General features: G+C 39.8%; 2 protein-coding genes across 2 annotated transcripts in view; both read right to left on the reverse strand.

Annotated features, from left to right (window-relative positions):
• Positions 1-2,556: 2,556 nt before the first annotated feature.
• Positions 2,557-10,446, reverse strand: LOC127007703 (2-oxoglutarate and iron-dependent oxygenase domain-containing protein 2-like). Its single transcript, XM_050878935.1, has 7 exons — positions 10,172-10,446; positions 9,075-9,122; positions 7,020-7,130; positions 5,889-6,107; positions 5,306-5,491; positions 4,938-5,110; positions 2,557-4,831 (listed from the first exon to the last, which is right to left on the reverse strand). Exons 1-7 carry the CDS (start codon positions 10,382-10,384, stop codon positions 4,684-4,686), a joined length of 1,098 nt encoding a protein of 365 aa, XP_050734892.1. The 5' UTR covers positions 10,385-10,446; the 3' UTR covers positions 2,557-4,683.
• Positions 10,447-10,846: 400 nt separating this feature from the next.
• LOC127007704 (solute carrier family 25 member 16-like) overlaps positions 10,847-27,168 on the reverse strand; it is a 34,155-nt gene continuing 17,833 nt past the window's right edge. The window contains exons 2-7 of the mRNA XM_050878936.1: positions 22,407-22,499; positions 18,856-18,989; positions 18,237-18,431; positions 16,794-16,950; positions 16,241-16,382; positions 10,847-14,955 (exon numbers count right to left, since the gene is read on the reverse strand). Coding sequence (XP_050734893.1) covers positions 14,772-14,955; positions 16,241-16,382; positions 16,794-16,950; positions 18,237-18,431; positions 18,856-18,989; positions 22,407-22,499 — 905 coding nt within the window. The 3' untranslated portion in view covers positions 10,847-14,771. The remainder of the gene's footprint in view (positions 14,956-16,240; positions 16,383-16,793; positions 16,951-18,236; positions 18,432-18,855; positions 18,990-22,406; positions 22,500-27,168) is intronic.

The raw sequence follows: 27,168 nt of genomic DNA on the forward strand, positions 1-27,168 counted from the left end.
TGAAAATCAGAGAATAGGAAAATGGGAGGAATTGAGGATGGTATATAGGCTTTAGTAAGGCGTGGCCTCGTGAGGCGACTCGTGCCCCGCCTCAAGGGTGTGTGTATTCACACTATACTCCGTGAGGCGGGGCACGAGTCGCCTCACGAGTCGCCTCGCCAGTCATTTTTATTTTTATATTGTCTATTTTCACCTGCCAGACGCAGCGCGGTGCTGCTTCAGAAAAACATCAGCATGTGAGTGTTGCCCCGAGTCCACTCGACGTTGTCCTCAACGTTTTCAGCCATGATCTGAAAGTAGCGTCCAGCTGATGTTCTCCCGTAGTCTAGACTCATGCCCCCCCCAAATGCCTCTCGCCAGAGTTGCCAGCAGCGGACTCATGCCCCTCCGTTTTATATTGTTTCTGTGAGTCCGGGGGCACGAGTCGCCTCATGAGTCGACTCGTGAGGCCTAGTGTGGACGCGGCCGCGTCCGGGTCACCACCGTTTACCATCCCCTGATTGTTCCCGGCACCCATTACGATCCCTGAACCGTGAATTCGTGGTGTTAGCAAGCCGATGTTGTAGCTAGTTACGAAACCTATATGCCACAGGATGGGAGGGGAGGAATATAAGAAGATATAAATAAAGGAAAGAGATATTAGACTGATTGGAGAGAAGGAAAATGGGAGTCCTTATTTTGGGGAGGATTCAAGAAAAAATATACCATCCCCCGATTACTCCCGGCACCCATTAAGATCCCTGGACCGTGAATTCGTGGTGTTAGCAAGCCGATATTGTAGTTACGAAACCCCTATGCCACAGAGGATGGGAAGGAAGGTATGTAAGAAGAAATAAATAAAGGGAAGAGATATTAGACTGATTGGAGAGAAGGAAAATGGGAGTCCTTATTTTGGGGGATTTAAGAAAAAAAAATATAGGCTACAGGACTCCCTTCTCCTTTGTTGTATACCTGCAATTATAAACAACCAATCAATCAACCAGGATACGCGTGCAGTGTGAGATAACCATCGCCTCTCTTGCGTGGCACACTGACCTAACGGATATCCTTATCTGATAAAGCACTTCGTCGGCGCGTTACGGGTAGAGGTTAAGCAAAGTAGAACAGGAAAAAATATATACATAGAGTCCAACGTATCTTCCCTTGCATGTCTCTTATACCTTTAGGCTCTCTGAACACGGGTTTACGAGGCTGGCTGTCTCACTTTTCATGCATGTGGCAAATATCTTAATACGAGGAGAATATTTGAGAATCAGCCATAAAGTCCAATCTTATCACCTTTAAAACAGGAAATGAATAATACAAATATCATTACGCCACACACACACACACGCACGCACACACACACACACACACACGTAACCAGCAACTGACTCACGCCATGAAAATTTAAAGTTGCCAAAGAACACAAAAATAGGACTTGCTTGCTTCTAATCTTATATCCTCCTCCTCATCATCACCAGCATCATCATTCTTGTCATTCTCTTCCAGAAACACAGCAGGGCATAAAGAGGATAATTTAATTGAACGCACCCATCACCTTGTCCTTTTCCATATCCCAAGAGCAGAGACAGGCTATGCTCGCCATTCTGAGCGTATCCATCCAGTTTGTACTTCATTTCTGAGCAGACCTACATTAGTGAAATAGTCAAAATAAATTATTGTTTCATAATTTAACTTTATACTGCCTTTGTTTCAGATTTTAATATTGTAAACTCATGTGACCATTTGCTAGTTTTTCAGCTACTTTTTATGATCTGATGATGCAGTTCAGGTTCGAAGGAAATTTTTGCCCAAATATGAGTAGCGAGTGAAGTGGCAAGAGCAAGATTGTGCCACTATAAATGCTTGCCTGCACCATAACAGGCTGGGGTCGATCATCATGCCCCACCAAGAAAGTCTTTTGGCACCATAAGCAGAAATGGGAAAAAAAACACTATTCTGTGATGAAAATAGAGGAATTTAAGAAACAAATATTTATGTACTGCAAAATGTTTCTTTCTACAATACAAAGAGCTTAAAATCACTCAATGGCACAGAAACTAAGTCTTATTACATTACTGACACAGCAGTGCTCCAGATACTAATGCGATATGCAAGTGATATATTATGGACTCCTTATAGAGTTCAAGTTGTAAAGTGTGCAAGATATGGCAAAACTTCGCCCATTCTGGGAAGTAATCAGCAGAATATAGATTGATCATGAAAAAAATTTGACAGCTTGAGTATGTGCAAACAGTAATGTAGTAACATAACTGACTTTGAATGGTGGTTATCATAATGTGTATCTTACTATAGGATATACCAAATACTTCAAAGAAAAGCATAAGGGGCAAAGGTGTGCAGTTTTTCACATCAAGTAAAAAAAATTCTAACAAGTCACCATCACATACCACAGAGAGAAAACGACAGTACGCTAAACTCTGGCAAATCCTCGAGTGCTAGTGGTCACTTGCCTGATTGGCTTTATTCATCCACGGAGGGTCACGGCTCCTCAAGTGAGAGCAGGCGGAGGAGTTGGTGGGGCATTCGCACAAGGAAAAATGACAAGCTGAATCTGTTTTTTCAGGTAACATTATGTAAGGAGTTCCCAAGAAGTATTAGATATGAGCAGAAAGCAAAGGAGCGCTGAAAATTACCAGTGATGTGTAACTTTAGAGATACAACCATTCCTTCGTTTTTCAGCGACTTTTACTGAGTTGACGATGCAGTTCAGTATTCTAGATCAGTTTTTACCCAGATATACGTACTGAGTGAAATGTTATGAGCAAATTTTCATAAATACTCTAGACCATTCAATTACCACTTCACTGATAACACTGTCAATAACATATCCTGATGATTCTATATTGGATTTTCTCAACATCTTAGAACTATTTGATGTATATATATTCAAATAAAGATAAACAAGCAGAAATAACATTAACACCATATCTAAACTCTCCCAATTCAACTCAACAATGCTAAGGTACTGGCAGACCTTAAGCATACCAACAAGGACACTGACGTTTGTATGAAGCATCACAGAAGAAAAATAGTGAACCATCAGACGCTTCAGAAAATATACTGATCTAATCTACGACTATAATTATCACGGCAAGTGTTTTCTGGCATGAGTGCACCGTCAGAAAGGTGGCAGGGAAGGCTTGTGAAGGGCTCCTATCCCCGCCACATTACACACCCACAGCCAAGCGTATGCACAGCCATCCTTTGCTCAGAGACATAAAATAGGAGAGTTTGCCCAACTTCATCACAGGAGTCATGTTGCCAAGAGCCACATGAAATTCAAATTGATGATGATATAATTATGTTTTTTTTGTGTGCTCTAGATACTCCTTCAAGATCCTGGCAATACCTAGAGAACACACACACACACACAAAAAAAAAAAAACTATTCTATCAGCGTTAGGTTAGGATAGGATAGGATAGGTTGTTAGGTTAGGTTAGCTTAGTCAAGTGTAGGTGTAGGAGGAGGAGGAGGAAGAGGAGAGGGGAGAAGAGAGAAAAGGAGAGGAGAGGGGAGAAGAGAAAAGGAGAGGAGAGGGGAGAAGATATGGGAATGGGAAGGGAAGAAGAAGAAGGGAGGAGAGGGGAGAAGAGAAAAGGAGAGGAGAGGGGAGAAGATATGGGAATGGGAAGGGAAGAAGAAGAAGGGAGGAGAGGGGAGAAGAGAAAAGGAGAGGAGAGGGGAGAAGAGAAAAGGAGACCAGAAGGGAGAAGATATGGGAATGGGAAGGGAAGAAGAAGGGAGGAGAGGGGAGAAGAGAGAAAAGGAGAGGAGAGGGGAGAAGAGAAAAGGAGAGGTGAGGGGAGAAGATTTGGGAATGGGAAGGGAAGAAGAAGAAGGGAGGAGAGGGGAGAAGAGAAAAGGAGAGCATAGGGGAGAAGATATGGGAATGGGAAGGGAAGAGGAAGAAGGGAGGGGAGAGAGGGATCAATCTGAATTTCACACGGGTCTTTCAGTAACAACTTGCCACCTGTGATAAAGCTGGCCAAACTCTTCTATTTTATGGCTCTGACTCTGCCTAGAACTTTGGTAAACAAATATATATATGTACTCTTTTTGCTGTAGCTCACTGCCTACTTTGTGGAGGGTTCACATCCCACCACATTACACAGCCACCCCAAATGTTCACAGCCTCTTCCCTTCCTCTTACTTCTTAATAGACTAAAATATATGCTACACTACAGTACTATTTTTTTTTTATTTCATGCTCAGGGTAACTACTTCCTACTTGAAACTAGTGTACAGTTGCCTACAAGGGATATCATGACCCACACGTGTACAGGATATAACCTCTTATGCATTAACAAATATCCATATCTCATTTAGTACAGATTATTCCATTTAGTTGTCACTGATATAAAGTAATACAAACAGTACAAACTCTAAAACTTCTGCATTTGCCTGCTTTTGGAATCTCTTTATTGATAACTAGTATATGCTTTATTTTATTCCCTCTTCATGGCCACTCATAAAAGACAAGAAGTTTTCATATACAACACTAATGTGTCTGATATTCTTTGAACGCAACTGTCTGCACCAATTTGAAGACAAGCACAACAAATTTCTTCAAAAATAACGTATCACAAGTTAAGGTTGGACTTCCTTACCAATATATCACATGTGCTTTAGGAACATTGCAGGAGGCACTCCTCAGATGACTTTCTCCTGTGTGGCACTCAGTTGAGGGAACACACATCCTCCTGAGACACTGTGAACCCATCCCCGAAGCCTTCCTGCACTGGCACCATGGAGGGTGGCTGGTCACACATGGGGCACAGCATGTTCCTCACCTCAGACGACCGCATCCAGATGATGAGGTTGTGTCTACAGAAGAGAGGTTCTATATTAGAGTGAATGACTTATGGAAAACAAATGTACATTGTGTTTGTGTGTGTGATTGAGTAATAAAGATCCCTTCACTTCCACCCACCTAACACCGCTCATTATAGGCAGCGCTCCGTGGTATTGCTGTCCCCGGTGCAGCACCCCTCGGCCCAGCTGATGGGAGTACCCGGTCCTCCGTGACGACTGCTCTGTCCTCATCGGGCCAAAGTAAAGATCGCCCTCAGTGTACTCATCATTCAGAGCTACATTTAGGGTGACCTGATGGGATGAAAACAATAAAAGAAAATTAATTAGTATAGCCTAGTAGTAATGTAAATTTGATTATCCATTTTATTGCAGTGAATATCATACACTCAAAATAATTTTAATAGTCTGCAATATACATCATCCAAATTGTTAGAAAAATAAAAAAATATGAAATTGATAAAAAATAAAGCATTTCCAGAAACTTACCTCAGCATTGTCATGATGGTAGCTCAGGTCAATATCTTCCCCATCTCTGTAGGTGACCACAAAGGCCTTGTGGGAGTCAAGGGCATCGCCGCCCCAGTCTGGGAAGAGGAGGCGTGCGATGGGGCTCAGGTACTCCTCTCGCAGGCTGCTCACAAAGTCAGTGAAGCCGAGCTCCTCCAACTTGATCTGCGGTCACATCATCATAGCCGACATTAAAATATTGTTTCCCACACAGGAAGGACAAAATGTCCAGGAAAAGCCTATAAAAACTAAACACAATAAAAAGAATAACTGTAGCTTGAGAAGAACTGAACTCCCAGTCTCAGACTAACTCATTATGAATACAACACTGCCATTGCCACTGACATCTTAGTCAGCTTCACTTTTATATAATACCTCTTTATAATTATATATATTACCTATGTACTTCAAAATGTATAGGTCCATGAATGAAATGTATACATAGCACATGTATTATATCAGGCAAGGCCACCAATAATATTATTCATTGTCAGCCTCCTTGTATGGATAAGAACACCTGAAAGTATGTACATCCAGCAATAACAAACAGTGCAATACTCACCCCATACTGATTCATGGTGTTTGGCCGACTCTTGACGAGGGGTGACTTTTCATAATGCATTAACTCCTCCACTAACTCTTTACAGAACTCCTTGGTGAAGACTGGGAAGGAGTAGATGCGCTGCTGGTGGTCTGTCAGTAGTGTGAGGCCCTCGGGGGTCTGCTGGTCCTGCTGGGCTGTCTGCACCAGCTCCAAAAACTTGCTGTCCAGGAAGGATTGCTGTCACAGAGAGAAACAGTTTTGTAGTTATCATTACTACTATTGTTGCTCTTAACATCCACCTTTATGAAAATCATTCCTGTTAATGAAATATTTACCATCAATAGCCACATCACCACAATGATCACTACTCTAACATCATCAACTTTCCCACCAGTGCCAGTTCTAGTCTTATGAGGGCCCTAAGGGCCATATTTTTAAACATTTCTGCGCCCAAGAACACGTAATTTACTAGTCTTTTGTGGGAGTTTAGGGCATTTTCAGGGGTACTTTTGTGACCCTGGTGGTAGTCTGAGCCTTCTTCTGTACCGTGAACCTAAAGGAACACTCATTAGAACTCGATTGACCTCCTTTTTGGCCTTTGGAAATAGTGTGTGTGAGGGGCGGGAGCATCTGACAATACCAACCTAAGTGGTTACATTATTTACCTTGGCTCACATCTTATACAAGATAGACAATTTTACATATCACCATTAAACACAGCAGTAATTATAGATGCTAAATATGCTTTTCACAACTCTGTAAAACAAAAAGTAAATTAATACTGTAATGATGAGTATAAATGAAAAAATGGGTCTGAAATGTTGATATCATTTTTACACATAACTGATATTTGTAGCAAATATTGAGTCAATGCTGATATAAACCATTACATTCTATATAAAGAAGAGTTGTGAACAAGATGGTATAACCAGAGTATAGATCAAATGTAATGTAAGTGAAACACATAAAGATTTAGTGACTCTGATTCTCATTATCACTATCTACCATTTTAATGTTCAATATCCCTAATGCCACCTCTTCTCTTTGAAATCCAGCCCCCCACATCATCATTACTATAACCTTAAGTGGGACAAAAGTTTTGCTTCTCTCAGGGGGTTATAGTCCCTCGCCACACACTGAATCACCCACCTGTAGAGTGTACAGGTGAGGGTGTCGTGGCTTGTACTGCTCCAGCACCAGCTTGCGTCGCTTGCTGGTCTCCTTCTCAAGACACTTGCGGCGGTTCTGCTCCTCTTCTAACTATAGGGATCAATACAGTTCATATTTGTTATGTGTTTCGGGGGACAAAAGTGCAAACAATTAGCATTTAACTCAGATGGGTAAAGCTAATGCTTCTCTATTGAGTTATAACATATGGGATGAAGGGGCAAAACCCTCACTGACTAAATTACATTTGGACTGCATTAATTTGCTTGGAAAGACTTGCTAAGCTAAAAAAAAAAAATCATAAAATATTATACATGTTTAGTACAAAATTAAATGGGAAGAGATGATATCTATCAATTAATTGCAAATATTTAAAATTAACATAAATGTATCAGAGATAAAACATAACTTAGAATTAGATGACAGCAACAATGCAAAGACTTATCTCTTTGAAATAGTGCTGGAGAGGTTACGGAACAGGTGTGTGTGTGTGTGTGTGTATTTACCTAGTTGTAATTTTACAGGGCCTGGGCTTACACTCGTGTGGTCCCGTCTCCGTATCTATAATTATCCAACTTTTCCTTAAAGCTCTGCACACTCTTCACTGATATTATTTCTTCACTTAGTCTGTTCCAAACCTCTATATTTCTTTGTGAGGAGCTATATTTCTTTATGTCTCTTGAGCATCTTCCCTTCCTCAACTTTTTACTATGTCCTCTAGTATTCCTGCTGGAAGGTTCCTCTCTTAGTAGCAATTTCTTGTTATCTACTTCTTCCATTTTACTCAATAGCCTATATATTTGTATTAGGTCTCCTCTTTCTCTTCTTTGTTCTAGTGTTGGCAAGTCCATTTCCTTTAGTCTCTCTTCATATGTCAGTCTCTTCAGTTCTGGAACCATTTTTGTTGCCATCCTCTGTATTCTTTCTAGTTTTTGTATGTGTTTCTTCATATGTGGAGACCACACTGTTTCCGTGTATTCTAGCTTAGGTCTGATCATAGTAGTTATTAATTTTTTCATCATTTCTTTGTCCATGTAGTGGAATGCTATGCCTATATTTCTCACCATGTTATATGTATCACCGAAGATCCGATTTATATGGCTTCCTGGTTGCATATAATCTTGCATTATTACTCCCAGGTCTCTCTCTTCATTTACTTTCTTTAATATTTCACCATCTCCCATTTTGTGTCCATTTTGGTCTTTCTACACTTTTTCCCATTTCCATAACATGACATTTCTTCACGTTGAATTTCATCTCCCATTTCTGACTCCATTTCCAAATCTTGTTTAGGTCTTCTTGCAGCTCCTTGCAGTCTTCACTGTTTCTTATATGTCTTTGCAGTTTAGCATCATCCGCAAACAGGCTCATGTAGCTGTTTATTCCCTCTGGCATATCATTAATATAGACTAGGAAGAGTACTGGTGCTAAAACCGACCCCTGGGGCACTCCACTTTCCACCGCTCTCCATTCCAATCTAGTGTCCTTAACCACGGTTCTCATCTCTCTTCCTCTTAAATAGCTTTCCATCCAGCACTTCATTTTCCCTCTCAATCCTCCTTTATTTTCTAGTTTCCACAGCAGTCTTGAATGTGGAACTTTGTCAAATGCCTTCATTAAGTCTAGGTAAATGCAATCCACCCATCCGTCTCTTTCCTGTAATTTGTCCGTCACTCTTGAGTAAAAGCTCAGCAAGTTTGTCACACATGAGCGGCCTTTCCTAAACCCGTATTGATTGTTTGTGATTAGATTATGTTCTAGAAATCTCATCCATTGTTCTTTTATTAATTTCTCACATATTTTGCATACTACACTGGTCAGACACCGGTCTGTTATTTAGGAGTTCTTCCTTTTTCCACTTTTGTATATAGGTACCACTTCTGCCTTCTTCCACTCCCTAGGCACTGTGTCCGTTGTAAATGAGCACCTAATGATGTCATATGTCGGGCCAACTAGCTCATTTCTGCACTCTTTAAGTATAAAATGTGTGTGTGTGTGTGTGTGTGTGTGTGTGTGTGTGTGTGTGTGAGTACCCACCTGAGGAATGAGTCTCTCTGGTCTGTAGCAACTCCTGGACAACAGGTTCTGGTGGTAGAGGAAAAGTAAGTTTAAATTCATCAGTAACAAACAAAATTATTACTTGGTGGTAATGGTGAAACTCAAGGAAAATTTTAATATATTCATAAAATAAACTGTAACCTTTGATGCTTGACACATATGGAGGTAAAAGACAAAATGTGCCAATGTGTGGGTTTTGAAAGTTAGGGATATTTCTTAATCTATGAATTAAGCATGTAGGATGTAGGATGGGCAGCACATTCTGGTACCTTGCCCAAGCTCCATGATTTACTCGCCAGATTTTATTGACTTTATACACCAGTTTATCTAATGAGGGTACACTGACTAATTATTTGGTTTATAACAAAAGAATATAAATACTAAGAACAAGGCCATATATTTTCCAAATAATGTCAGTAAAGTTTCAGAAGTTTGCCCATCAGGCCACCGACTGCCAGCCAGTGACAACAACCAATGGAGCAGTGCAAACGATATACGTATCAGGTATTTATCGTACGTAATTAAATCTAAGCAAACTAAATTTAACCTAATCTAACCCAACCTGACCTAACTTAACTATATCTAACCTAACCATATGTGACCTGTCTCCCACTGACAAAAAAATTTACAACCTGGATCTGGATCTGGATAATAATGCGCAGGGCACCCGTATGGTGCATAGCACGCATATTTGTTGGCTGTTGGGGGGACGGGGGAGCCGAGTGTGCAGGGGAGGGAAGTGAATCAAGTGTAATTGTTAGTGTTGGTGTGTTGTGGTGACAAGTGAACCTAAATAAATCCCTAAATATATCCCTCCTAGACTATATTCTAAGAAATTAACCTAATAAACATGAGACTTGTGACAGCAAACAATACAGCAATGTATGTGCCCAAAGTGCTACCTATATACTTGCCCGGCTGCCCAGCCCCCTCACCTTCTTTTACTTTTGACCTGTATCGCTTCGTAGGTCCTCCTCCTCTCGGTCCTCTCTTCTGTCCATTCCCACACCTTGCTTTTCAATGGCTTCATACTGTCCTCACTGTAATACACCATGCCGCCCCGCCCCGCCACTCACCTGCTTGTAGTCCCGCAGAAATTGTTCGCCACTGAGGAACCTGACGTGCATCTCGTACTCCCTGATGAAGTAGTTGTTCGTGAAGAAGCACCCGCACAGGCAGAACGTCCTTCCCATGGCTGCACGCTGCTGGGCCACGAGCCAGACCAATGAGCCACACTGACGGGACAGTTTAAGGTCGGGGAGGTAGCCTTTGAACACAGCGTCACACATCCCCGTCCAGAAGTCCACGTGACTGTTGTGTTGTTGTTGCCGCGGCGACTGACAGACGACAGCTGCTGACTCCTGCCTAACGGGATAACAATAGAATTGTTTTATTGGCTAAAGCATTCTTTATATATATTTATGCATCAGGCGTATTTTTCAAGCCCTTTTTGTATACTACCAAACTTATGTTGGAAGAAAGTGTTGGTATGCAGTACCAGTAGTATAGTTGTTTGGTTGATTGATTGATAGTTTATTGTTGCAAGTAAACAACAAAGGAGAAGGGAGGAGTTTATGGTAACAACTCATTTTAACAACAGATGAAATAATTAATAAATATAACAAACGATTCTAACTAAACTTCATCCCCTGCAGCTTCCTATGACTGTCAGATATACATTATGCACGGCTTCAGTTAATATTACCATAATACATGTCAAACACTCGAGGATTTGCAGAAGAAACAACGTCTATGATGAGGTCAAATTTATTGCACATGGATATCAACGTGTTTCTCATCGTCACGACCGGTAACCTCATTACATGTGCTTTAAACAAAGATTACTTAGGGAATATCTGGACTCGACACTATAACACTGACCTACTTTGATCACAATGCATTGCCAAAAAACTCTACCTTGTATATAACATAAATAACAGGTTCATTGTAAAAAGAAAATTATGATCAAACAAAATGGTTAACAACATATGACACACTTCAACAAATTCACAAAGATATGAACATTCACGCACACTAATAAACATGAAGCGTGTATGTGAGTAACTGGACGTTTGGTCAAGATGAAATGAAGCCATGCCTGGCGTGCCAATGTACAGGTGTGAGATGGAGGATGAGATGGGGGCGAGGCATGAGACTGAGAACCACACAAAAGAGTAGAGGGAAATACAAGATCATAATATTATGGAATCTATACAAATACAAAAATAGATCCTATGCATAATTCAAATAAATAAATAAATATATGTAAACACATCATGCATGGCTGCCATGATATCAATACATAGATATTTCTACATTTATTCAGATCTAAGAACTTGCAGTGTCTACATCCTAGCCAATAGCTGTTGAAACAAGTGTGATCATTTTGAACGGCTTATGGAAGACAATGAGAACTTAGAATGTGCTGAGGGCAAAGTTTGAAGAAAGGATAAACTTCCTCACTTATACTTAGAATTTGAAACAGTATTATGATATGAGAGTTTGTAAGAAAATATAAAACTACACACTGTCAACCAACATCAACAAATAATGGTCCACATTCTACAACATGTTTCCAGGATGACAGAGTGCCACAAGGCAAAGCAGCCCCACTTCTGCACGATGGAGGTGAGAAGGATGAGAGGCTGTACAGCTGCAGCCAAAACCTCACCAGGAGGCAACTCCAGCCCAGTGAAAATGTATTGTGACAAGCTTCACTCAAACACTCACACTCAATAACAGAATGAGTCAGCCAGAGTATGCTGTATTTATAATCTTAGCATATAACAACAGTTATATGGATTGAAGAAATATCATGGATCCTCATTTTCTATTATACAGTTTGTTATTACAGTCTACTTAAATGCAAGTTAACTTGCCAATATAGATACATACATTTAAGTATTAATTGGTTATTGTAATGTCAGTTTGTGCAACCTATAAAAATTAAATGCAGTGAAAACTAACTTTGATTTGTGAATCAATGCATGTGTTGCATGGGGGCCAGAGGACTGACTGACCAGTATTAAAAAAATCCACTGATAACAGGTCTCATTCTTGAGTTCACCTGACATGCTCAAGTGGTCACTCTCCCGTGGCCAGACCCTCCTATAATATCTTGTGAGCAAGTAAACCAGTTATATGAAAATGAGCAAAATGGAGCACCCATCCAGGCCTGCCACATGGATGTCCCTTTATAGGATGCAAACAAGTACAGAAAGAAAAAATAAATAAAACTTCACACACTAACTAATTCTCTTTATATATGATTTTTTTAAAAATTACCTTGACTTTATTTATTTACTGAAGTTTTTCTTAATGAATGAATCAAACAAAACATGCCCTCAAGAAATGAGCCAACATAATAAAAAGTCGTTGATAAATATAACACCTGTTCACGACTAACATACCTATGCTGTCATGGAGTCAGTTGAAAAGGACACACAAAAAAAAGGTAAATGTAACAGGAAAACAATCTATAATTTAAGAGTAAAAACTTTAAAAAGTTTGAGATGAGGACAATATACTTCAAAAGAACAGCCAAAGCTTTGATAAAAAGAATTCTTCTCCAGGAAGCTCTAAAGGGATTTGGACATGAAAACTTATTTTATCAAAACTGATACCAGAAACAACTAAAATACAATAACTGATACTCTATTTTTCCAATATGTGACTTTATGAATACTAACATTACCAATTATTTTGTGCATGCTAAATATTATCAAACAAAAAATACATAAATCAATAGATAAACAAATAAAACTATGTACATAAAGAGCTTAATCTCAGAACAATCCATGCACATCCCTGAATTCTTTTACATATCAGTAGTTGTTATGCAGCCAACTATAAGCACAACCCACAAGAGTTGATGTAACAAGCACTATTTAAGTACCTCAACCAATTAAAACTCTGTACAAAAATAAATTACCTGTTGCATAAATTAATGTTTTTTTTGCCACAGAAAATATCATGATCAGTATTACAGAAGGTAATTTTTGGTCAACATGACATGATCAATTAATTTTCAGGCTGAGAAGTGAAGAAATAATTCAAACCTTCTCAGTTGTAACACACATATGCCAATGCCTCTAAATGTTTTGGTCCTAGGGTATCTGAATGCCCTGTGTTATCATTATCTAATTATCTAAAAAAAAAAAAAAAAAAAAGTATTTGAGTTACTCTGCACTTCTCCATTCTCCTTATAACTACGTAAACTTTCGCAACTATGTGAAATTGATCCTTTCATGCAAAATTTAAACTTTAATAATTCTCTGGATAAACCTGAACTATAGGTGTAATGGCATCACATCAGTCGTCCACAGCATTGTGATGGGAATTTAATCACTAGCTCTATCATCAAAAAGTCTAATAACATTTTCTTACTATCTGTATTAAAAAAAATAGTACTAAAAGAAATTTATATGGTGACTACCCAAAGAAGATCATTTGACAGTACATAATGAAAACCACCCAATGTGTGGAACTGCTATGCTATGAGACTCCTTGACATGGTTATGAATACATTGAAGGCAATCCTTCTCCATGTTTGGGGAGATGACAGTTAAGTGGTTACGTCACAGAAGTGGTCAATGGGAGTTCTGCATATGAGTTCTGTCAATAGCTGACTATTTTTCATGAGCTCTGACTATCCATTAACTCTAACTTTGATTGTGACTTCAAACAAGTGGACAACTAAGGGTAACTTGAGTTGAGAAAGGCATCACAGTAAAATTTCACCAGTCTCCACACAGACGAGGAAAACCACCAAAGCACCTAAAAAATGAGATGCGGTGGTCATCAACACGAAACTTCAATCATTTATATCAAGGTCCTTTTAAAAATTAGCTACAATCTATCTTTTGAAACGGATCAAAAGTACCTGTGAAAAAAAAAGATGAATTGTAAGTCACAACAATACACACATAAGCATCCAACACTACTTCAGAAAGTTTTGCTAAAAATATTCTTTAAAATTGTAAACAGTTGAAAATATGAATATAGTGTTACTACAATTCCTTTACTCTGGTAACATACAAGATGAAAAGTTACAGGGATAAAAGACAATGAACAAAAACTATATTAGGATGAATTCCCATGTTGTCTCAGTGACTTGAGTGGCTCACTTCCCATTCATGGTCCAACCGTAATAAAATACCAATTCATTCAAAAGGCCACAGAGTGAGGTGAGGCTCTGTAATGCCAAGTCCCTCCTGGTGGCCGAGCCTCCCATAACTCACTCTGCAAGAGGGGTACCTCTTTGGGCGACTGGTTAAGGAGTGGTTTCCCATCTCGCTGGTTGTGGGTTTGATTCCTGGCGCTGGCAAAACCTTTCCTTGTCTGGATTAATTTCTCGTGTGTTTCATGACACGCTGTGTTCGTGTGGAGATATAGTAATGGGAAATTCAGGAAATATAGTTCCTGCAGTAAGTAGCAGTTATAACGATTGGCAATGAAGGACCTTCATGCACCTTGGCACTCGTCAATGAAGACCATGTGCTTTGCAAATTTTAAATTGGATTACAAATGGACTTTACAAATGGCTCTCTAAACTCTCTAACACAGCATAACACACATTTACAAAAATAACCATAAATATTCATGAAAACTTCCCCTTTGCATTTTACACATTGGCTGACACGTCTCTGCCACAAGTCCCGTTATGGTCAGCAAGCGTTATCCTGCCTTTATGCTGAGCCCAGTGTCAAGGCCCAGCAGCTGCTTGGTCACTTCGTAGGTGGAGAAGGACACGGCCACCATGGGGATGGCACGCATGTAGTTGATGCTCATGCCTCGGTACAGGCCCCGCGTGATGCCATTCTCCCTGTAGATTAACTTCAGAGTGTCCACCATCCCCATCCTGCAGAAGGAAGATCAATATCAACTAACAGTTACAATGGGCTACCAGGTTCCACTTTAGTCTACACACAGTAGATAATTGTATGCATGGGTGCTTCAAAGCACATACAAGTCATCTAGCTTTTAAGCACCTCATTTGTGGTAACTTGGAAACTCAACACCATATAAGGTGAAACAAGTGTGCTTCACAGAGCTTTCCTTTATGCACAGAAGTTAGAGTTAGTACTCAAACATATTAGAATATAAACATGTAAACATATTAGGATTTAAATTGAATTGTGAGTTCTATCTGTACAGTTCCCTATTCCGTATTCTATAAAGCAAATGATAATTTCAAACAGATGCAAACTTAGTAAATGAATTTTAAATACAATATAATCTCTGTTACACAAGTGAAACTGAATAAAGACACCAAGACCAAAGCAAAAATTAGAATTAATGACATCCATATTTACAAACAAACTTATGGGCAATTCAGAGCATCCAGCATGAAAACAGTTGTATGTATTTAACACCCACTGCCTTATCACCAATCTGATTCATAGTTGAGATGCATTATCAGTGTTGTAGGATATTTCATATGAACATATAATGCCTATTATGTAATACTTTCAAACTTTCTAAGCACAGAGCACAAGTACAGAAGTAAGCATGCAGGAGGCATATTGGAAGAGAGCGTGAGGGGCTCTTGCAGCTCTGTAGTTGAAGACGAAGTACAGGAAGACAACTTACGCTCTGGTAAAGTAAGCATCACCCAGTACATGGAAGAAATGGAAAATAAAGTTACTTGATGACAGACAAAGGGAAAATGATAAAATGAGCATTCACCTTTTCATTAAGAAATCAAACTCAGAAAAAAATAAGCAGCTACCAAAAGTTATATATATATATATATATATATATATATATATATATATATATATATATATATATATATATATATATATATATATATATATATATATATATATATATATATATATATATATATACAAAGAGCTAAATGCATAATAATGAAGTTTCACTACCATTTCACTATGGGGCAATGCAATGACCAAGCATGCTTCTTGCTTAAGAACCTGGGTATATCTGTCCAATGCCTTGTATTCTCCTCATAAAAGTTATGGTTGTAGTGAAATGAGTGTTATATATTCCTCTATTATAACACTTTCTAGACTCATTTTATAGGAAAAGTAAGCAGAGACCAAAACCAATTTCATGTTCTAGAGAGGATCATCAAGTTACCGGACAATCTGAAATTTTATGTTCCAGTTTTTGGAACTCACCCAAATTTTCGTGTCTCTTCATTCATCCATGCCAGCTGCATCCTCCGCCGAGTGACATCAAAAGGGTAGGAAAAGCTTTGAGCCACAGCGCCTGCCAGGCCGCCACAGAGGAGCTTTGCAGGTACCGTCAGTACCAGACCCCCTGCAGGAAGAATGTGTATGAAGCAAGAAGTCAAATTTGCACCACACATGTAAACTTTGGCTATGTTGAATTCTTGAGCATATCTCTAAAACACTGCTGAAATATAAGTTAAGGGTGCACCCAAAAGGAAACACACAGAGGGTCTAATTTTTTTTACAATAAATTATTATTTCTGGATAAAAGTCTCCATAACTTATGTAACAATTTTCTAACAATCATGCCAATCAGAAATAAATGTATATGTATCTGAAAGTGCTATTGCTCCTGATGACTGGTTCTGCATAGCTTTCTGTGGCAAGAAAATTAGTTTATGGATATATAAGTGTACTTCATTTTCTCTCTTAATTCATTACATATACCGCACTAATGGACTGAGTGCCATCAATGTATTCCACAATGATGTTTGCCTACCTGTATTTTTCTGACAAGGTTTACAGGTGTACATTGGAGCCCATGCCATGCACAAGTACTTCATCTGCTCAAAGCAGTAGAAGCTGAGGCCGGCATATGGGATCATGCCACACACCGTTGCTGTGAAGCCTCGGTACAGTGCACGCATGCCACCCTCCTGCCGGGGGAAACATGGTAATGTATCAACTACTGTGAAAGTTTAAATTAGGTTCAGTAAAACATCATAAGCTATTCATCTCTAGTATTTGACTATACTCATCACTGCTACATCACCACCACAGTGAATATGCAGATCATCATCATCATCACATCATCAAGCTCCTATTTCTCTCTTAACCAGTGTAGTGTCAAACCCAGAAAAAAATATTTATATAGCTACAGGTGAAAATGTAACCCAATGAGATGAGACTGTTTATCTAAAGATCTGATTCCCTGTTGCCTCTGGACACTCAAATTGAGAGGGTGGTCATGGCAGAAGTCTCCAGTTTTCCCTGTTCATACACTCCCTTTTGGCAACATTCAGGCATCCCCATCACCTCCTACTCTCATATTTGACTCCTAAACCCACCTCATAAAATCCCATTTCTGCATTCTCTGGTGTCCAAATCATCTCAGTGAACTTTGCTTTACCCAATCCACCAGTCCAAAGTCAACACCTCTTGCTTTACCACCTTTACTGCCTCTCCTGTACACCTCTTTACTACTCACACCACCTCATCTTGTTAGCCACATGCTCTCCTCCAGTAAATAATTTCTACAGCACATTTCCTTGCCAGCTGAGACTCATTCCATGCTTTTCCATGTTTCAGTGGCACATGTCAAGATTGGCAGAACTATACAGTTTAGTACTCCCATTTACCTCCATGCTTACACTTCTAGCCCTCATGATCCTCTTGACTGAGCCATTGGCCCGCCTTCCCTACACTGCCCACCCCATACTCCAATATTTAGATGGAAATGTTCCCAGATATGAAATTCCTCCTCCACCCAGACATGGGGTCTAGCTATTTCAGACTTTCTATTATAACTGTACTGCATTTTTTTTTATATTTTTATTATATTCATATTGTATAACTATCATAATTACTCAGTCTAGTTGAATTTATTATTATTACTAATGTTATTATTAGTACTTAGTCATCTTCTATTGTTCCCATTACTTTTTGTACGAGACACCAATAACTGAAGCATTTAACTGCTATGAAAACATCTTATTATCAGTTTAGACCACAGGGTGATTATAATACCTCATATTTGTATCACAAATTCTTGTTGAATGTAAAGTCATTGATTATAAAAACAAAAACTGACATAAGTGATTCTGGAGTCTACAACAGGAAAAAATAAATTATTCATCTGTTACTTTTTGTACTGCTACATATTACATTACAAAAATTGTGATAAACTATCAGTATTATCACTATCACTAAGTCTGCAGCTTACCGTCTGCACAATGGTGACCGCCGCGTTGACGATGCCCGAGTAGAGGTGTTCGCCGGACACCTGGAAAGCCAGGCGCGCGCGGATGGTGTCCAGCGGGTAGGTGAGGAAGACGGCCGACACCCCCGCCATGGAGCCCGCCACGCCGGAGGTGATCTTGCCCAGGAACTTGTTGTGGCCCCACGCGTTGTTCAGGATCTGCCGAGACCAACGAGATGAAGACCGATGGAATACTGTCTTTAACAACACCGGGCATGTACTGCATACACAACCCATTATTGTTTAAGATCCCTGACAAAGACCCCTACTTACAGATATAAAAAAAAGGAAAAAAAAACCTGCCCTTGTTGTTGTGATAAGACCAACATTACATAATTTATTTATCAAGAGAATGGTGTTATGTCCAGTTGTTTTTCTCAGTTCCATGGATGACAATATCCTGATTTCAAAACAAAACCATGAAAAGCAACTTTATCCCCACCCTGGTATAAAAAAAGAAAAAAAATAGGCATATGGAAATACTAGTCTGGCTGAATCTATAAAATTTGGGTCTTCACTGTTCCTTGTAATACGTTCTATAGCATGGCAGGGCTGCGCGGCGTGCTCAGTGAACACAACCCACCTTCTTGTACAGCTCGAAGGAGGTGAACTGCGTGGAGGCGTAGGGAAAGATGCGTACCATCTGGGCGCCGTTCCCCTTGTAGAGCGCCCACACATTCTCCCGCGCGATGATGTTCCGCAGGCCGCTCACGACGCCTGCACCATAGAAAAAATATTTTTGACCAATTTTATGAGAGGCGCAATATATTGTTACCAAGAGCAGAGCGAAATTCAAATTGATGCTGATACAATAGTGTTCTCTGTGCTCTAGGTACTTCTTCGAGATCCTGACGATATCTCAAGCACACTTACACACACACACAAAAAGAAAAAGAAAAAAAAAATTATCAGCATCCATTTCAATTTCGCGTGGCTCTCCTATTCGATGGCTCTGCTGTATACACACAACCTTGCAAGATGGCCACAAAACATTAGTCCTTCGCTTTCATTCAAAGACAAGAATACTATCACAAAAGTACAAAGTCTGCAATACGTAAGTTGCCAAAGTATGTACCATTTTGATTACTCTAATGAAAGAAAAAATACCATTACTCACGTGCCTCATTTTTTGGGGGGTGAGGGAAGAGTACTAGATCTTTGTTATAACATAAAACACTAAAATAAGACAGCAAGCATCTCGAGAACGCAAACACGTGGACTAGGTAAGCCGGTTAAAAGATAAGGAAATAACGAAGACTCACCCGAACCAAATTTCACGTTGGGTAATCTCTTATCTCTTGGTGTGACACAAAGGATCTGGGTGACTATTCTGCCGGAAATAACGAGGTTTCAAGTCATAATAATCCAACTCGTACACTGGGCTACTTTCCTCAAGGACCATCCGTTCGAGATAAAGAAAAGCAGTGCATGGGCCCCTCCCTTTCCTGCCCACAGCAGGGGGGTCGTAACAAAGCTAAGATGGCGTACCTGTAGTGCTGAGCCTGGCTTCTACCTGATGGGTTCATGCCAGGCTGAGCAGGGCGGGCCTTAAGACACAGCGCGAAGTGAGGTTTTGGGTGTTCCTTGCGTGGCGTTATCGCGAGTTGAGTAGTTCCCTATCGGCGCGGATAACAGATAACCGCAATGATATATGTAAGTTCATTTCTCTGGATTTAAACCGGGGAAAAAAAAAATTGACGTAAGAACTTTATGTACAGATGAAAAATGCGATCTACGAAACAATTTCACGCCATGCTCGTAATTCAGTGAAAACTCCCATGGTGTAGCTACGTTGCTATACGGATAAAGAAGTGCCGAAAATAGTTATAGGAAAATCTCAAATCCAAAGTCATTATGATCTACAGACGAAGAAAAGCTACCTAAACGGAACAGCAGCATTCACTTCACAATTCAGTTTAAACAATAAGATAATTTTGAGCAGGACTGAATAAAAAATCAGCATCAGCATCAGCCAGAAACATCGCTAAAGATGAATAAGAGAACGATAGCGACTTTTTTTTTTACAACAAAGGAGACAGCTCAAGCACAAAAAAAGGAAACAATAATAAAAAAAAAGCCCGCTACTCGCTGCTCCTACAAAAAAAAAAAAAAAAAAAAAATCAAGAGGTGGACTGAGTGCATTACAAGTTTTAAAAGTGGTGGGTTGGGCTGCGACACCTACACGTGGCTTGCGAGAGGCGGCGACGGGAGGGGGGTCGGATGATGCAACGAACCCTATGCCACATTCTTTAACTAGCTATGTTTCGGGGATAATAATTAAAGGCCCTTCGAGAAAAAAAAAAAAAAAAAAAAAATAACAAACCATTTCATTATATATAATATATAATATTTGTTAAGTTTATGCATCATCTGTTTTTTTGGGGGGGTTTATTTCATGGCAAAAATTTAGCCCGTCGCTGGTACACGGTAAACTTTAAAGCCACAAATTTGGCTCGTCGCTGCTACCGGGTTAACATTTCCGCGCCCAAGCACACACATTTCACGAGCATTTCGTAGGAGTTGTGGGCCTTTCCATGGGTAGTTTTATGACCCTGGTGGTAGAATGACGGAGCTTCTGTACCATGAAAACGAAAACCACTCATTGAAAACCCAATTAACCTTCTTTTCAGCCTCTGGAAATACTGGATGTGCGAGGCAGAAGCGTATGAGAAGTCCGACCTTTAGACAGACAGGGCAGACCGACCGACAGACAAAAAGACAGAAAGAAAGAATTATACCAAGACTAAAAGCAAAGGAAAGAGGAAATCAGTGTTAGAGAAAGAGAGTGTGTAAGAGGGATTAAGAAGGGATTTACCCTCTACCCGGCTCGGCTAATCGTCCTTCATCGGAATTTTCCTACACACACACACACACACATGATTCACACTCGTCCTGATTATGATTCGAAGGTCGATCATCTTTGGAACTGAGTGAGACATGATGTGAGGGCGTCCACAAATCACTGATAAGACCCAATTGATAAACGTAGGCTATTCATTTTCCGTTTTCTTCCTCTATTTATTGATTGATTGATTGACTGACTGATTGTTTCGTTGATTGATTAATTTAGGATGGTATTGCTGTTAGGTACGTATATGTATTTTCGTGTAAAGGATTAATAACACAAAATCTAACTTCAAGCTGGTGTTTCCCTTTCCATCGACAAAAAAGTACTCTCTCTCTCTCTCTCTCTCTCTCTCTCTCTCTCTCTCTCTCTCTCTCTCTCAAGAAAAAAATGCAGAATAACAAGAAAAAGGAGAAAATGACGAGAGTAAGAAAAAACAAATGAAGAAGAGAAGAAAGGAAGAAGAAAAGCAGGAGGAAGGAGTAAAGAAAAATAACAATAACTGACAAAAACGAAATGCGAAGGAGAATAAGAAAAACTGAAAAGAGGAAATGAAGAAGAAAATGAGATAGAAGGAATGAAAAATAAAATAAAAATACCAATACTATACTACTACTCTCTCTCTCTCTCTCTCTCTCTCTCTCTCAGATGGGGATATTGCGGGAGGGACTGGAGGTGTAGCAGGCACGGGTTGAGGCAATGTGTGTAAACAAACCAGAATAAACCGGAGGAGGCGAGTGGATAAGGGGATTAGTGGGTTGGTGGTGAATGGTGATGTGAAGACATGCGCCTCTTCCTTCACCACCATGTGTTTGTGCCCCGTCACTGCTCGCTCACTCACTCACTCACTCCCTACTCACTCACTCACTCCCCTGTTACTCATTCACTCACCTACTTGTTCACATACTCATCCATCCGTTCATTTACTCCTCACTCACTCACTCACGTACTCACCCATTCATACGTTTAATCTTCACTGGCTCATTCATTTAGATTGTTTGTGAGTGCTCTCGTTTACATTTTTTTTTTTACTGAATCATCTATAGGGCAAACATGATCCATTTGCTTAGCCTTAGTACTTGTGACATAGATTCTGTCATTCAGATATTACAAAAACAAAAAGTTATTAATTACTCCTAATGCCACGTACTCTGCCGGCCCCAAACTATCTCCCTTTTTCATCCCCTCCCCCCATATTCCCACCGCACACTTTGGCAACCACTGCAGTTTATTCGTACATGCATATCATTCTCCTTATCACTCTTTTACGTGCCATGTTTTCCACCCACCGTCGTGTCTGTAGTGTTTGTTGTGCGCCTGCAGGAGGATCTTGATGCGGTCCAGCGGCGCCACCGTTGTCTTGGCGCACATGCCGGCGAACCCTGGCGGGGGGAGAGAAGAAAGAAACGGAAGGAAATTAGTAGGTGTGGCTGTATGGTAGGGTGAAGGAAAGTGGGTTAGGTTAAAACGGCGAGTCCCAGATTTGTCATGTTTCGAGATTCTCTCTCTCTCTCTCTCTCTCTCTCTCTCTCTCTCTCTCTCTCTCTCACACACACACACACACATACACACATTTGACAAAGCTTTCGTAGAGGTAGAGCCTCGTAATAGTTTGACAAGGAGGAGGGTATCTGGACACCTCTCCTCCCGAAATTGACCCCTCTTTCGGCCACCTCTTTGGATTCTTTTTAGGAGCTTTTTTTATTATTGTTTCCTTTTTTGTGTGCCCTTGAGCTGTCTCCTTTGTTGTAAAAAAAAAGGCCTCTACATCATGAACGTGAAAACCCGACTTATCTCTTTTGTGGCCTTTGGAGATAGTTGTGAGAGCCGAAAGCGTCTGAGAATACAGGCTACATAACACATACAGGAGAAGACGATTGACGTACAGGTAGAAAAAATATTATACCCACAAGTGTTGCCGTGAGACTATTATTATGTTCAATCATCTGCAAGGGTCAGCGATGATCATATTTGCAACCCGCGCCGAGGATGTCTTGAGGGCCGTATTTTTAGCGCCGAGGATGTCTTGAGGGCCGTATTTTTAAACACACATATTTGACAAGGCTTTCGTAGGAGTTTTGAGCATTTCCAGGGGTAGTTTTATGACCCTGGAGGTAGTTTGACCCATCTTCCGTACCATGAACCTAAAGAAACACGCATTAGAGCCCGACTGATCTCCTTTTCGGCCTTAGGATAGAGTTGATGTGAGTGGCTGAAGCGTTTGACAATACCAACATTATTAGCCTCTTGGTGGGGTGAAATCAAACGTATTTTTCCTCCGTTTCGCTAGTGTTCTTTTTTGTGGGGGGGGGAGGGGGGAGGGGGGGGGGAGTTGCTTCAAGAGTTCATATGGCCTGTTTTCTTTTCACTTATTTTGTCTCTTTTCTTGTCTTTTCTGCAAGTGTGTTTCTTCTTTTCATTTTTTTTGCAGTCTAGTTTTTATATCCCTACTTTTCCTGTTTCCTTTCTTTTGCTTCGTCATTCTTTCCTTCTCTCGTTATAACAGCACTTTTTTTCCGCCTGCTTTCTCTTCCCTCGCTTCCTATTTCTTTTCTGCTTTTTTTGGTTCGTTTTTCTTTTCTTTCTTTCCTGCAGCAATCTTCTTATGCATCTTGTACTTTCAAACTTTTTTCCAGCCCTGTATTTTTTTCCCATTCTTTCTTATTATTTTCTCCTTTTATGGGGCAGTTTTCCTATTTTATGCTTTCCAGTGATTGCAACTTTCTTTATTGTTGTTGTTGTTTTATTCCTTTTGTTTTTCCGTCCATCTCCTTTTATGCTAGTCTCCTTCTTATATACTTTTTAATGATTTCTCCTTCCACTGTTACTACTTTTTTCATTCCTTCCATCTTCCTTTCATGCAACAGAGGAGGTGTGTTATTTCCTTCTTTCACGCATTCTTCTTCTTTCTAGTGATTTCTACTTTGTTGCTCTTTTCGCTCCTATTATCTTTCCTTCCATCTTCCTTTTATGCAATAGAGGAGGTGTGTTATTTCCTTCTTTCACGCATTCTTCTTCTTTCTAGTGATTTCTACTTTGTTGCTCTTTTCACTCTATTATCTTTCCTTCCATCTTCCTTTCGTGCAGCAGTTTCCTTTTTTTATACTATCTGACGATTCTTAGTTTCTTTTTCATTCCCTGAGTCTTTAACGCCTTCTATATAGTGATTTCTACTTCCACGGCTATTGTTTTATTTCCACTCCTCTTGTCTTTCCTTCTATCTTCCTTTTGTGCAGCAGTTTCCTTTTTTTATACTTTCTGACGATTCATAGTTTCTTTTTCATTCCCTGAGTCTTTAACGCCTTCTATATAGGGATTTCTACTTCCACGGCTATTGTTTTATTTCCACTCCTCTTGTCTTTCCTTCTATCTTCCTTTTGTGCATCAGTTTCCTTTTTTGTACTTTCTGACGATTCATAGTTTCTTTTTCATTCCCTGAGTCTTTAGCGCCTTCTATATAGGGATTTCTACTTCCACGGCTATTGTTTTATTTCCACTCCTCTTGTCTTTCCTTCTATCTTCCTTTTGTGCATCAGTTTCCTTTTTTTATACTATCTGACGATTCTTAGTTTCTTTTTCATTCCCTGAGTCTTTAACGCCTTCTATATAGGGATTTCTACTTCCACGGCTATTGTTTTATTTCCACTCCTCTTGTCTTTCCTTCTATCTTCCTTTTGTGCATCAGTTTCCTTTTTTTATACTTTCTGACGATTCATAGTTTCTTTTTCATTCCCTGAGTCTTTAACGCCTTCTATATAGTGATTTCTACTTCCACGGCTATTGTTTTATTTCCACTCCTCTTGTCTTTCCTTCTATCTTCCTTTTGTGCATCAGTTTCCTTTTTTGTACTTTCTGACGATTCATAGTTTCTTTTTCATTTCCTGTGTCTTTAACGCCTTCTATAGCTATTGTTTTATTTCCACTCCTCTTGTCTTTCCTTCTATCTTCCTTTTGTGCATCAGTTTCCTTTTTTGTACTTTCTGACGATTCAAAGTTTCTTTTTCATTTCCTGTGTCTTTAACGCCTTCTATATAGGGATTTCTACTTCCACGGCTATTGTTTTATTTCCACTCCTCTTGTCTTTCCTTCTATCTTCCTTTTGTGCAGCAGTTTCCTTTTTTTATACTTTCTGACGATTCATAGTTTCTTTTTCATTCCCTGAGTCTTTAACGCCTTCTATATAGGGATTTCTACTTCCACGGCTATTGTTTTATTTCCACTCCTCTTGTCTTTCCTTCCATCTTTTATGCAACAGAGGAGGTGTGTTGCTTGACGCCTTCCACCTATTCAACAACACCTCCAGACGACTCCTCCCTCCATTGTGAGACTCAAGGGCGTGGCTAGCGTGCATTTCCGTCTACAATAGGCGTCAAGGGGCTCGCTCCTGCATAATGGGCCTCTGGTGGTGGTGGTGGTGGTGGTGTTCTGAAGGGTGAGGGCTGCGTCAGGTGGTGGTGGTGATGGTGGTGTTATGACGACGCATATATCCGTTTTCCTTGTCTCTTACTGTTTCAAGGTTTGTTATGTCCTTTCTTGCTCCTTTTGATGTTGTCTCCTCCTTGTTTTCTTTTTCTCTATTCTTCTTTCGCCTTGTTTTATATCCTTTCTCCTTTTTCTTCTTATTCTTGTCTTTTTATATTTTTTTTTCTTGTTTTATTTTTGTCTGTTTATATTTTCTTATCTTCCTTTCTTTTTGTTGGTGTTGTCTCCGTAATCCTTTCCTCCTCCTTGTTTTCCTTTTCTCTATTCTTCTTTCGCCTTGTTTTTTATTCTTTCTTCTTTTTCTTCTTGTTCTTGTCTTTTTATATATTTTTTTCTTGTTTTATTTTTGTCTGTTTATATTTTCTTATTTTCCCTTCTTTTTGTTGGTGTTGTCTCCGTAATCCTTTCCTTGTATTCTTTTTCTCTATTCTTCTTTCGTCTTGTTTTTTATCCTCTCTTCTTTTTCTTCTTCTTCCTGTCTTTTTTATCTTTTTTCTCATTCCTGTCTTTTTACATTTTCTTATTTTCCTCTTTTCTCGTTCTGGTCCCTTATCTTTCCTTCTTTTTCTCCTTGTTCTCTTTTTTCTTCTTCTTCTTCCTGTCTTTTTTATCTTTTTTCTCATTCCTATCTTTTTACATTTTCTTATTTTCCTTTCTTCTCGTTCTCGTCCCTTATCTTTCCTTCTTTTTCTCCTTGTTCTCTTTTTCTTCTTATACTTTTTTTTCTTCTTATCAGTATCGACACCATTAAAACGATAACGCGTGAACTCTTTCTGCATTTTCCTCTGTTCCCTTTACACAAGCAGCACTGTCTTATTTTCTTCTTATTCTCTCTCTCTCTCTCTCTCTCTCTCTCTCTCTCTCTCTCTCTCTCTCTCTCTCTCTCTCTCTCTCTCTCCTTTACTTAATTAAATACACACACACACACACATACAAAGCTTCCATAACGCCGTAATATATAACAAGCACACGAATATATATTTTTTTTCAGTAACGGAAGCAGATTAACGGCAAAAGTATATAAATAAAATAATAAAAAGCCCGCTAAGCATTTATCAGCAAACTTCCCTAACCTCCAACCCCCCCCACCCGTCCTCTACACCCCTCTCTCCTCCCCCTCCCTATACCCCTTTGTAAACCGTCCCCCCACTAAACCCCTTTCTCCTCCTCCTGCCCTTCATCCTCAAGTACACTCCCATTCATTCTCCCCTCCCCCTACTACTACTACTACTACTACTACTACTCTTCACCCCGTCTCATCTCCTCTTGTATGGTTCTCGTAGTAGGCTCAGAAGGACACCAGGGACATCAAGCAGCCCCCTCCCCCCCAACCCCCCATACACATAAAGGACCACCAGGAGGGAACCATAAAAAGAACTTAAGTACCCAGGATTCCAGTTCTGTCGGTCCATGATTGTTTGTCAGGAAATGTTTGTCGAGTTTCTTCTATATGGTGTCAGTGTTTCTCTCTCTCTCTCTCTCTCTCTCTCTCTCTCTCTCTCTCTCTCTCTCTCTCTCTCTCTCTCTGGAACGCTATTAATATTATGGTTGAGTGGCCCATCCAAAGCC

Source organism: Eriocheir sinensis, chromosome 36 (assembly GCF_024679095.1).
Source record: "Eriocheir sinensis breed Jianghai 21 chromosome 36, ASM2467909v1, whole genome shotgun sequence".
In the NCBI taxonomy this organism is placed as follows: Eukaryota; Metazoa; Arthropoda; class Malacostraca; order Decapoda; family Varunidae; genus Eriocheir; species Eriocheir sinensis.